The sequence below is a fragment of the Megascapheus bottae genome, chromosome 5, assembly GCF_031878675.1.
Source record: "Megascapheus bottae isolate mThoBot1 chromosome 5, mThoBot2.hap1, whole genome shotgun sequence".
Lineage (NCBI taxonomy): Eukaryota > Metazoa > Chordata > Mammalia > Rodentia > Geomyidae > Megascapheus > Megascapheus bottae.
This window is the reverse complement of record NC_143513.1, coordinates 69030097-69043308: the sequence shown is the minus strand read 5'-3', so window position 1 is coordinate 69043308 and position 13212 is coordinate 69030097. Positions and strand designations below refer to the sequence as shown.

The following is a 13212-nucleotide window of genomic DNA, read 5'->3' as shown; positions in this document are numbered from 1 at the left end:
AGTTGAGTATGAAGGACTGGGTGAGGCATTTCCACAAATTATTTAAATGATTCTGGGGCTGGGGGCATAGCTCAGTAGCAGAGCATTTGCCTGGCATGTTTGAGAAACAAGTTCAATACCACATGGGACAAATAATTAAAATAAAAGATGAGTCTAGTTTGCTGCTACAGATTGAATGTCTCCCTTCTATCTTCAGCAAAGAATATTTCAGCATTCTAGATTGTCTAGTCATCTAAAATTCCCTGTGTTGTCTCCAGAATCCAGAAGAGAACCAGAAGAGAATCCAGAAGAATCATTGAGAGTCATCCAGAAATTTTATCTTCCTTGAAACTTCCTGATGTCTTTAAAGGTATACACGAACACTTTTTCATCTTATGTTGTATTGTTTTCTCTTGTCTCCTTTGCTGCTTCTCCTTTTCCACCTTTTTTTCCTGTTCCTATTCCTCTCCTCCTCCTCTTTCTCTGTTCTCCTCTGCTCTGGGTTTTTTTTTTTTTCATTTCTCTTTCATTTTGAGACAACCTTGCTATATTGTCTAGGCTGACTTTGAACTCTTAAATTTAAATGATTCTCCCACCATAGCCTCTCCAGGAGCTAGGACTACAGGCATGTATCAGCATGCTCAGTTATATCTTTTTATTTTGTTTGTAGTTTTTGTCTATTCGTCTTTTTCTGTCTGAGCTATGCACAAGCAACAAAAAGAATTGTAACTCATAATTTGATAGCTTTTTCTTTTCTTTTCTTTTGCCAGTCCTGGGGCTTGAACTCTGGGCCTGGGCCTGTGCACACTACCACTTGAGCCACAGCACCACTTCTGATCTTTTCTGTGATGAAATGGAAATAAGAGTCCCAAAAAACAAACTTTCCTGCCCAGGCTGGCTTTGAACCATGATCCTCAGATTTCAGCCCCCTGAGTCATTGGGATTACAGATGTGAGCCACTGGCTTCTGGCCTAATTTGATAGTCTTTTAAGTTCAGTTTTGGTATCTATTCAAGTCTTAGTGCTGCTCCTGAGCGTCTTTGTGCTCAACATTAGCACTCTACCATTTGAGCCACAGAGCCACTTTCAGTTTTTTCTTTTTTCTGAATAGTTTATTAAGGATAAGAGTCTCACTGGCTTTCCTGCTCTAGCTGGCTTTGAACCAGGATCTGTAGATCTCAGCTTCCTGAGTAGCTAGGATTACCTATTGATGTAAACATAGCTCATTATTTCAAATCCACGGTCCTATAGGAAGTTAGGCTAATAGGTCTAGCCTATATTTCACTTAATTTTCAAGGCCTCTGTAACATATTCCATGCTCTCCATTATTTCTTATACTTAAAACAACCAAACCACTAAGTTCTCATTAGGCAACTTTGCATGGCCTTGCAATGACTTGCTCAAAATCTGCATCCTGTAGGTTACCTCTGACACAAGCTTCATTGACTTCTGTTGTCTCTAAATGATGGGTTCTACATCTGCATCTGTGTCTCCATTTCTGTCTACATCAAAAGGCATAACATACATACCCATTCAGGCCTTAGATACTGTTGACCTACTTAAAAGTTGAAAGGAGAGGTGAAAGATGGTAGTCCCTCCAGTTTTGCTCTACTGTCAATACATAACAGTTCATTTTATTTCCGATCTTCATGTAGAACAATCTCACCATCATTATGAACTAGAATGTGATAGTAAAATCACAATAAAATCATGAATGACTTCATAAAGACACTGATACACAATCCCCACGAGATGAAGTGATTTACCTAATATACTAGCATGTGTTTGTCATTATCATCTCACATTTAGTAATCACCTCCACTCCCCTCCCATCATTGTCTAGTACAATTTTCTTGAGGACAAGTATCACTATATATTGTGCATTTTCTCTATCTACAGTCATCACTCAGTTTTGATTTGTGTTCCACACAGGATCAGGAATGGGGCTGAGCACACAGTGTGTGCTAAGGAAAGAATGTTTGGATTGAACTGCATCCCTACAGAATGTGAAATATTCAGAGCCGTTGAATTTGGACTTGAGTGAATCCCTACCTGCTTTAGGTTGGCTGAATTATCACTGAACAGCAATGAGTCAGAAGATACAAGTCAAGTGTGTAGTCTTATTTGCTTAGCTAAGTTATAAACACCACTTTATAATTTGCAACACAGCAGTGTGAGCTGTGTTAATCACAAAGCACACCCCCATTAAATATATTTTAATTGGCTAATCAATTACAGATCAAAAGCCAGAGCTGGATCTGTATTTCATACAGCAGTTAGAATAGCTTTGCCAAAAAGAAAGCCCTAGGCTGTTCTCGACAAGCACTTATTGGGCTGAGAAGCCACTTTTCATGCAAGTCCTGGCTTTTAAATTGGCCTTGAAGACTGTCTGGAATTCTTTGCTGCCTTTTTTGACATCCAAGAATCATTTTGATAAGTGCTGCAATAATGGCTATGTTAGATTATTAATTATTGAGTACTTACAGCAAAGGGATACATCAAAAAAGGCACAAGCTTTAGGATGTTGAGAGAATGAATTTATTGTGGCTTGCTCACAGTGGGATTCCTACTCCCCTTGGGAACACTTTTAAGACCATTAATTTTGGTAGAATTAATGTTGCAGCTGGTAGTAACATATAAGAGCTAATATCCACGAACAGAATTTGATCCTGGCATTGGAATTATTTGTATCAAGTGAATATAGCTAGTTGACCTACCAAAAATATACTTTGGCAATTTCTATTTTTCATATTTTGTTCCTCACCACTGTCTTCATTTTTAAAAGAAACACAGGTTCACAGTTGAGATACTTGCAGAATTCTGAATTTGAGCTTGTTTAACCTCCTAGTGGAACCACCTCTAAAGAGGAAGGGGGACACTTATTTGCAAGTATTAGCCTGATTTTACTGATGAAAATATTTCACTGAGTGCATGCAGCAAATGGGTTTAAAAAGAAAAGGAATCCAAAATGCTTTATTATTCAACATTGTAATTTTTTCTCCTCTTACCTTTTTCTCCCAAAGGGATCTGGTATCTAGTGGGGGATGAAGAAGTAAGTCAAGAAGCAGAATGAGATATGAAAATATTTGCTGTTGGAGATTACTTTTCTGCACTCATTCTAGAAAAAGAACCCCTTAGATGTGGTTGGGATGATGAGAGCAGAGAGCCAAGCAAGGACAACAGGACTTGGACATTTTGTTTTGAAGTTCCATGACTTCTCAGAGTCTCATGGATTTACTGACAGATTAACACTGGCCATTTCTGGCTTTTTTTTTTTTTTTTTTGTAATTAATAGGAGTCTCACAGACCTTCCTGCTGAGGCTGGCTTTGAATCACAATCCTCAGACTTGAGCCTCCTGTGTCGCTTGGATTAAAGGCATGAGCTATCAGCATTTGGGCTCTTTTTTCTGTTTTTCCCATCATGCATACTGGATAGTGAGTCACTGTTTCCTACACATTCGGTTTGTGATCACCTGAAATATTCGTGTTCTAAATTATGCTCCTAAATTTCACTGAACATGCTGAAGGTCAGGACTTGGAGTCGACAAATGCAATGGAATGTTTTGCCTCTTTTTCAGGGTTCAGAAAGCCCCATCAAAGATGTCAGAAATTACCCCAGTTAAACTTCGGAAAGTAATTGTTGATGATGGTGACTCGGTAAGGGAATAACAAGCATTCTGGTGTCATATTTCTTCAGGGTTGCTTAGGGTACCTTACAAATTGGGTCTACAAACTTCCTATTAGAAAACAAAAAGAAGTAAAATATCTATGCAAAACAAGGTTAATTTCTCTCATTTGGTGAAAGACAAATAGAGGCATAGAAGTCACACAGAGACACACACAGACACACCAGAAACCAAAGGAGGACACAAAAAAACCTAGGAACCAGAAACTTATTTTAGGGAGTTTTAAACCCAGACTTACCTAGACTTGAAGCCAGAATTTCATTACTTTCCCAAGATTATCATATTCAAGTGAATTTTCCAGATCAATTTTTATTTCATCTACCAGAGATAATCCAAATCAACATAACAAAACTAACAACATATCCAATTTCAACAGCCTTATGAGTTTAAGTCAACTGCTGTAAACTGATTTGGGACAGAGATGCAATAGCTCAGACAAATTCAGAAGTTAAAACATTTTCCTCAGAGAATTTTCTCCCTAAAGGAACAACAAACCTTTAAGAGAATAATTCTGTCTTCATACTCTGCATTAAAATCTTCTCAGACTTCTACAATAAATAGACTGTGTGAAGCAGATTTTTCATACATTGTTGTTTTGAGCATACAGGCTTTCAAAAGACAATAGAAATTAAAACTGCATCTTTGGATTCATACCATATTTCGTCCCATCTTTCCTAAGGGAATATATAACATGGCTGCGCTATTCCTCTTCCAGGGTTTCATCCAATCCTCAAGAATCCCCACTGCTGGCATTTTCTTACTGAAGCATAATAATGTCTCTTCTCTCATGGTTCCATTCCTTTCTTAGTACTTTCCTTTCTCCATATGCCTCCTTGTTTTATTCACCTTCTAGTGCATATCTCCTTCCCGCACCCCCATGCCCCATCATACCATACTACCTCCTTGGGGGACATGACAAACTTTAAAGATGCTGATCCAAAGGCAGCTTTCCTCTTCTTTTCCCCCCTTAATTTCTGATTGTGCCAAGCCAAACGAAAGTAATTCAGAGCTTTTATCTCCCTGTGTTCTTCTACCTTTGATTCATCCTTGGACTACTTAGAGCTAAGCAAGCAGAGAGGCGGCAGTGCAGGGAACAGCAGGAGGGCAATGGAAGAAGCCCGCAATCTTCACTACCAGACAGGACACCGACAACCCATAAATCACCAGTGCTGCCTCCAGTACAGTGGACAGAGTGCTAGAAAGCAGACACTAATTCTTTTTTTCTTTTTTGGTCGGGATAATGTATAGAGGGGTTACAGTTACATTGGTCAGGTAGTAGGCACATTACTTCTCACACATGGATACCCCTAGCAGACACTAATTCATCTTCACAGTGTGTCTGGAAGAATCATGCTTTGCAGAGATTAAAAAATTGCAAAATGCACGATGTCATTTCCAGTCCTCTGTGAGGGTGCCTGCTCTTTTAGTTGTCCTTAGGGGTCTCCCTTTGTACCCACAACCTTTAGGTTGTTTGTTCAACCTTTAGGTTGTTTTGTAACAAAAGTGACTGGCTTTCTCCTTAAAGGCTCTCTGCTGCCATGGTGACTGTCATCTGATCTCCCTTCTGTAGATATGAAAAGGGTAGAGTAGGGGGTGGGATTCCATGACCTGATTTGTCCTGGTCTGAATTTTGGGACTGCCCTTGTCTACTCTGCCTTCTCACGGTCTTACCTGACATTTCTAAAGGCTGCTCCAGTTTTCATCTATACACTCCCCTATTAGAATGTCACAGAACCCAGCCCATGCCCCAACGGCTGAGGTACAGTGTTCTTTCAGTGTACATTAGACACGTCTTTGTAGTGCTAATAAGATGAGGTGATGATTGGATACTGTTTAAGAGAGGTGTCACTTGAGCTGGATGTGGTGGTACACACCCGTAATCCATGCCCTGGAAGGCTGAGGTAGGAAGATCACCACAAGTTAGAGGACAGCATGGGCTACAGAGCTACTTCTAGGTCAATCTAGAATACATTGGGAGACTTTGACTCAACTACTTAAAATGGAATAAGATGAGTGTGACTTGAAATCACTAATTATGATTTTTTTGTCTTTAGGTTTATGACACAGTTGGACAATCAAAATTTAACCTACAGAACTACCACTATTATACAACCCGTCCAAATTTGGTAGGTGGGGAAAAAGTGTCCCTTCTCGGGTCCCAAGACTTCTAAGGAAGCACTTCAGCAGTGCAGAGGCCACTGCACAGTACTCCCAATGCCTCCAGGGCTCCCCCCCCCCTCTGCCTTCTAGGACAGGGAGGCAGAGATTTCAAGTCTGAGGTCCAACCTGGAACAGGGTGATGATATGGGATCTGGAACAAAAGTGGTCTCTGCAGATGGTGTTGTTTTTTCCAGTTGAGAAAACATACTTATCAGAGAAGACCTTTATAATCCCTATCCCCCTCCCTCTCTCTCTTTCTCATCTGCCTATTGAGAGAAAAACAAGTTTAGTGGGACTGCCCCCTCCTCCACCCACACCTTAGGTTATGTGCTGGGCTTCTTGAGGGCCTTTCCTTTCTAAGCTTATGAATGCCAGTTAAAACAGCAGTGCCTGAGGAGAGGTGTTAGTGGGTGGGTGGGTGGGAAGACAAATAAAGGAAGCTTTGAGCTACAGTCCCTGTGTGGAGAGAAGGCTAATCAGGTAGAGCCACATAGAAACCACTCAGTTTGCCTCACTCTGTTGGGCACTACATTACACACGTTTTTAAAAAGATGATTTATTTATGACAATTTTGTTTGTGTATGCGTGTGTGTGTGTGTGGGGGGGTAATGGGGCTCAAACAACTTAATCTTGCACATTTTTGGCAAGTGCTCCACCACTGAGCTAAATCCCCATTACCCTTCTTTGAAAGGCTTCAATCATCTTGTTCCTGTTACTGTGGAAACCTTTTCCATTGCATTTCCTCAGCCCCTTAGTTTATTGTCAGGGGAATGAGAGCTCCGATGGGAACAGAAATCTTCTGACAGTTTCAGATAGATACTGAAGATTGTGGGTAGATTTGTTCAGCCCTTGCTTGCCTTGACCCAGTTTTTTGAGGCAAAAGATTAGCCAACTGATCTGTTAGTTTTGTCTTAGTCTAATCTCTTTGTCCCTCTGGAAATCTTTCTGTATCTGCTCAGGCCCCGTACTATGAGCCTTTGAAGCCCACCTCCCTGCATAAGCTCCTGATTCGGAATAGAAAAATTATCAGCTTCATGTCCAAACTATCGGAATTCGATCAAGATATGACCTCATTGATTATGAGCAATAACCCACTTCCCAGCTACATCAATCAAAATAATGGTCCAAAATACTTTTCCAAGATGATACTCCAGGTAATGGTTCCTCAAGATTCAGGAGGCGGCGTAGAGAAACGAGCTAACTTAAACCCCTAGCCTCATACCTAGAAATCTCTCTCTTCTTTCTTATTCCTGAACATAGGCATTACAAAACGGAACCTGGAGTGACTAGAAAACATTCACAAAACCTTACTGCAGGGAGAACATTGGATTTTAACCAGAAAATGGGAATCCAATCAGAGGTTTAAGAAAAAGATATCTAAACCTAATTCTGCATTGCCAGGATATGTGGATAATCAAAGTCATTAAAGATATAGATGTAGTATAAAATGGAGAAAAGTGGCCCTGTTTAGGGAACGGAGTCATCAGGAGGTGACTCACAACAAAAGAATAGGAGACTGTTCTAGTCAGAGTAAAGTGTGAAGGTTTAGAGACTTGAGGATGTGAGGTGCTTTCAGAGAGATTTAAGAGTAAATGGCGGGAGATAAAAGGATGTAATCAAATCTGTGTTTTAGGAAGAGCATTTTACAGGCTGAAGAAGGGTACATTAGTTGAAAAGACAAACCCCACAAAGAATAGTTATGCTGTTATTATAACAGTCAAGATAAAGAGATGCTAAAGGTGCAGTAACTGAGGAACTGAAGAAAATTGATTTAAGAGATATTAGGAAGGAGAACAAAAGAAAGATGTTAATAGCCCTGGTAGCAGGCTTGGCCTAAGAGGAAAGAAATTAAGTGAAAACACAAGTTCAAACAAAAGAATCTTGAGAGTAGGGTACGCTAAGGCAGATTTTCATAATATAATGTAATGTGGTGAATTTGGAATTAATGTTTGTTTAGTTGCTCAATGAATGGCAGTATGAGATGCTTTTCAAGGGGAAGATCAAATGCCAGTATTCAAGGTTGTCAAAGGAATAAATGGATTGCCTCTGTTCTCTTGTTTGAAAGTAAGCTCATTGGGTATGTGTCATACTAGTGGGTATAGTGTGGTCTGAGAAACAAATACCAGGCCAAAACTGCCTCCTTGCTCAATCCAGAGAAGGAAAATAAGGGTAACATGTATTCTCGGTACAAGAAGAGCTTTGTAGCTCTTTGTAGATCCTTGAGGTCAGGGGTAGATCTAAATCATACCCAGGAGGATATTGTCACACCTATTAAATTAGATTAATGGACAGTCATAGTTCTCTGAGTGATAAAATCTAAAGTGTACTCTATCTACAGAGGCTCTTATCTATACCATTGCCCTCTCTCCCTTTTCTGGTGAGTTTAGGATGGTGTATGAGAAAAGCATTCATGGCCAGGCCTATGTGCTTTAGAAAGAGTATGGGATCTATTAGTTGTGGAATCCACAGATGTTTCTATCACCATCAAATGCTTAGTCCAGACACCTTGCATTGGGCAATGAAAATAATAAGGCAATGGTAATGGGAGCAGAAAGAATACACCAAGTGAGGCCATAAAAGGACCACCATGAGGAGAAAGGGTAAGTTGAAGTCATAGGGAGGGTGAGCGTGAGGGAAGGCGAAGCAGATGGAAATGGTGAAGAGAAATTAAGGAATGAACAAGAGATAGAGAAAGGAAGTAGATGGAGGCAAGCAGGAGGAATGTGGTAGTTACATGCGAGGATCAAAATGAGATCGTGGGCCTGGGGGGCCATCTTGGATTCTTAATAACTTCCTTCAGTTTCTGTTTTCCTGTGATGAGATCTAGTTCTGCTAGGTATTTTTGGGGTGGCACCATTAACTATGAGTTCTTTTGTTATTTTGTCTTTAGCTTATGTTCTTTTGTTAAGATGCCTATTAGATAACTTGAATTAGAGTCCTGTTACTTAAAACTAAAGCTTAAGGAGGATGAGTTATGAGTTAGAATTTTTTTTTTACCTTTTTTTTTTTTTTGCCAGTCCTGGCTTGAGCTCAGGTCCTGAACACTGTCCTTGGACTTTCTCAAGGCTAGAGCTCTACCAGTTGAGCCTCAGCACCACTTCTGGCTTTTTTTCTATGTATGTGGTACCGAGGAACCGAACCTGGGTCTTCATGCATGCTAGGCAAGCACTTTAACCACTAGGCCAAACTCCGGGCCCAAAGAGTTAGAATTTTTATAAAAAGACAGTTCAGCAACAGCAAGTATGTTTGAAAAGGCTTTAAGACTCTAAAAGAAGAAGCTCAAGATCTTGATTGGCCATTCATTCAACAAATATTTACTGAGCACTGACTATGTCCAAGACACTAATAAAGTTTTGCTAGTACTAGTGACTAAGCCAAAGTCTTTGCAATTATGAAATTTAAATCTAGAAGTCAATAAGCAAATGGTTACACAGAATGTATACAATTTGGCAGGTGCCCGACAAAGCAGGATAAAGAGTAGAATGTGGTGGTGTGTATAAGGGGCAGTTTTTGATAGTGAAATTAGACAAGGGGGGGGTAACAATTTTGAATAAATATTTTAATGGGGAGGGGGGATGTTCCCTACAATGCAGCACCTAGAATGTATTTTTTTTTCATTTCAGACTGCCATATATTATGAAAAAAATGATACATTTTAATTTTACCAAGTAAGATAAATCAGGAGAATGACAGAACTCAAAGCCATGCTATGAGAAGTTCAAGATATTGGCTATATTTTAGCCTGGAAGAAATAAAGCCTAGGAGGAAAATGATAGATTTGCTCAAATTTGTTTGAGGTCTCTGTGGAAGAAGCACTGGATTTTTCTGCTTTGCAGAAAGATAATTATTGGCAAACCAAAGATGAAATTGCATTTTTTCTTCCTTTTTTAGGTATAGGAAGAATGAGAATCTGATATGTGAAATTATAGAGGAGGCATGAGTGTCAGTTGAAGCGTCAGACTGGAATTAAGACTCTGGAAGTCTTTGATTCTGTGACCTTTAGGAATGGTGAAATTATTACCGTACAAAGCCTCCATTCTATGCCTTTCATTGCAGACAGAAAAGATAATGAATAAGGGAAGCCATGTCTAAGAAAGGAAGGTAGAAGCCCATCGATCTATTTCCCAATATATTGCTAAGTGTTTGATTTCCCAGGTGATTCACTGATTTACCCTTTCCAAAACCAGGTCCTCTTCCATTCACATCCAAAGTCTAGTAACTAGCAAGTTGGATAGAAAGCTATCCAAGCTTTGGACCAATTATCTGGCAATGAAGCAAATAAATGTTATCCTGGAATTCCAGCTCTCACTTCTTTCTCCCATAGGCTTTGTTGCACCAGTTTAGGGAAATTATGAGAGTCCTGAAACTCGGCCTTGGAATTCTAAGGGACTCAGTTCTCATTTCATCCTGTGCTCTTCTTGCTCTTCTTGCCTCGCCACAGGAGATTTGCTATCAGCCTAAACCCATGGAGAATGTATGCCTACCCCAGATGCCTCAGAAAAAGAAAACTTTCCCTGTGAAAAAGACTGAAGATGCCACACTCAAGGAAAAGCAGAAGTTTAGGTGAAGTCACTGGGCTGCTTGTACTTCTTTTCTATCTTGTTCTTATTCATATTATTATCTCTAGTATGATTCAACACAAAAGGGGACACAAAGGGGTCTGGGATAAGTTTGGATAGAAGAAGGAGCAGTAAGAAAGTCTCTCACATACTTTTGTCACAGGGAATATATCCAACCACATAACCTTCCAACAGAGTTTTTCCCATTTCAAATCTCATTGAGATGCTAATGAGAGACACAGCAATGACAAACTCAAATGGCCAGTTTCTAGAGTGCACGGAAGGGCTAAATTCTGAAATCTGTGTTCTGAGAAACATGTGCGTGCCCAAGCACATGCACGCGTGTGCGCGCGCGCGCGCACACACACACACACACACACACACACAGAAGTAAACTAAGTCTGAATTAAGAACTAAAGTATTTGAACAAATGTTAGGACAATGCAAAGATAAGAGAGGTTTTTATTTGAAAGTAGCTATCTAGTTTGGAGAAGAGAGAGCAAATTCCAAAGTACCTGGCAGGTTTGCTGTGCTAAGTTTAAGAAAAAAGAAAAAAGCTTCTCTGGCCACTGAACAACAATCTCCTTCTGTATCAATCAATGCCTCTTCTTTGGGATCTCTGAGGATGGAGTCCACCTTAAAGTGATTGGTACCATGAATGCCTGCCCTAGGATTCCTACATGGAATGCGTGCTTTTTGTTGTTAAGGTTTTCTACTGACAAGGACTTCAAGAGTGAAGGGAACTACTCAAAAATTTATTCTTTGAGGAAACAGAAAAAAGCATACCCTCAACTCATCTTTGCTCCAGGATATGGAAAAGATACAAAGAAAGGAGGTAAGTTCTTCCAGTGTGGCAGTTTAGTGCACCAAGAGATGTACAGGAGGCAGATGTGGACTGCACACTTGGGAATTATGGGTATTAGAGAGGGGATAAATTGATATCTCTCATGCTGATTCTAGACACTATTTCCCTTGTAGCATAGAAGTTATGACCTTCACATGACTCTTTGGGATGGGGAGGGGAGGTTAGGATAGGATTGTGTAGAAGACAGTATAATGAGAATGCTCATCATCTATAATCTTATTTAACAAGCACCAAAGACAGTACTTATTGTATGTAAGTACATGGACTAGGCCATGAATGACCTTAAAGGCTCAGCCAACCTCAGTTTCTTCATCCTTAGCAATAGGCCTTCTCTAGGTAAAACATTCATGGGAATCTCTAGGATTACTGATACTTCTCTACCTAGCTCCTAATATCTTGGGCCCAAGCAAGAGGAAGAAAGTCTCAGCTTCTCCAAAGTCTTTTCCTTGTCAAGTATTATTTTCAGAAAATTTAAGTAGGAACACCTATGTCTTTCAGGAGAAACTACACATTGAAAGTACAAGTTGAGAGCCATGAGAGTGGCGTGGGGGTACAGTGCTTGCCTAGTATGCAAGAAGCCCTGGGTTCAATTCCTCTGTATCATATACACAGAAAAAGCTGGAACTGGTGCTATGGCTCAAGAGGTAGAGCACTAGCCTTCAGAAAGCCCAGTGACAGTATCCAGGCCCTAAACTCAAGCCCCAGGACTGGAAAAAAAAAAGTACAAGTTAGGCTCTAAAAGCCATATAAGCCAATACAATAAGTAAAAATTTACATTTAGTCAAGTTGGAATTAAATTTGAAAAGAATGTCATTATTTAGGCTGAGGCACACAAGTAAATCTCAAATCCATAATAGGGGAAAGCATTTCTCTAAAATCTAGAATCCCATCTAGATGGTAATTTCTCTAATTTTGAAAGGTGTGGTTGATTTACATTTAAAGAAACAGCTAACATTCCCCCTCACCAACCATAATAGAATGTTTACTAAGTATCTGAGCGAAGCAAGGTAACACCAAAAATCATTTGGGGTAGGAATTGTGAAGGGGGTAGATCAAATAACTTGAACTAAGATTATGACAGTAGGGGCAGAGGGATTGATTTAGGGAGTATTTACAAGATAAAATGCATCTCCAGAGTGGGGTGAGTGGGGGAGGTAAGATCTTAAAATGAAAAGTTTCTAGACCACAGGCAAGATTGCAAGAATGTTGCCACTGAAGCCAAAAGAAGAAAAAGGTTGTCACCCAAACGGTGAGACAAGAAAACAGAAACCGACATAACATAGTTGAGAAAAGGCCAAGCACAAGAATACTGTGTGCATTGACTTAGTTACTTAAGCCACCAGTAAGACTGTAGATAAGATCACTTGAAAAAGGCCAGACCAAGTAAGGAAGAATAAAATGGCAATGGGTTTGGCTGAAGGGAAGGGAAGCGGAATTATAAAAGATGGCTGGGAATGGCAGTCCATGGTTTAAAACATCTGTGTCCTCTTGAGAAAGAGTAAGTTTGATAAGAGTAAAGGTCAGCTTTTCTGGTCCCTTCAAGTGGATCCCTTCCTTCTGGCCTCTCCCTTGTGGTACGTGTGGAACTACCATTCACCAAGGTGTCCCATGCTTTGTCGTAGTTTCCATGGAGCCAGTGAGCCGACCAGCACCATGTTCCCAGGAGCTTTGGGAACCACTCACATTTTCGACCCTCCTGGAACAGAAGCCCACCAGAGACGCGCCAGGGGAAAACACCTTCCGTTACGGCAAGGCCAAGCAGTGGATCGTCCAAAAGGCCGCTGTCCCTAGGTAGTGACAAGCCCTCCCAGCCACGCCACTCTCTCCGAGGATGACTGGCTAGCAGGAGATAACCAACTAAATAAAACCAGATTGTTGCTGCTGTGGGCGTGGCTTGCCGCCGGACAGGACAGCGTGGGAGTAGCGCCTGGGCGGGGCGAGCTCGGGGGGCAGCCCTGGCTCCG

At 40.6% G+C, this 13212-nt stretch overlaps 1 protein-coding gene across 3 annotated transcripts; it reads left to right on the top strand.

Annotated features, from left to right (window-relative positions):
• The first annotated feature begins 259 nt into the window (after positions 1 to 259).
• Positions 260 to 13121, top strand: Tsga13 (testis specific 13). Of its 3 annotated transcripts, none has more exons than XM_090332400.1 (8): positions 272 to 349; positions 1911 to 2039; positions 3557 to 3635; positions 5719 to 5790; positions 6784 to 6978; positions 10266 to 10387; positions 11091 to 11218; positions 12871 to 13121. In XM_090332400.1, exons 3-8 carry the CDS (start codon positions 3579 to 3581, stop codon positions 13041 to 13043), a joined length of 747 nt encoding a protein of 248 aa, XP_090188526.1. In that variant the 5' UTR covers positions 272 to 349; positions 1911 to 2039; positions 3557 to 3578; the 3' UTR covers positions 13044 to 13121. The 3 variants fall into 3 exon arrangements, with proteins under 3 accessions (XP_090188527.1, XP_090188526.1, XP_090188525.1); XM_090332399.1 differs by having other exon boundaries at positions 1911 to 2088; XM_090332401.1 differs by lacking the exons at positions 1911 to 2039; positions 3557 to 3635 and having other exon boundaries at positions 260 to 349.
• The last annotated feature ends 91 nt before the right edge of the window (positions 13122 to 13212 follow it).

Bases quoted from the DNA above. Each gene is read 5' to 3' on its own strand.
- Tsga13 (XM_090332399.1), top strand. From the start codon at position 2,066: ATGAGTCAGAAGATACAAGTCAA. The intron at 2,089-3,556 runs GTGTGTAGTCTT...CCTCTTTTTCAG, and splicing joins AGTCAGAAGATACAAGTCAA to GGTTCAGAAAGCCCCATCAA. The intron at 3,636-5,718 runs GTAAGGGAATAA...TTTTGTCTTTAG, and splicing joins TTGTTGATGATGGTGACTCG to GTTTATGACACAGTTGGACA.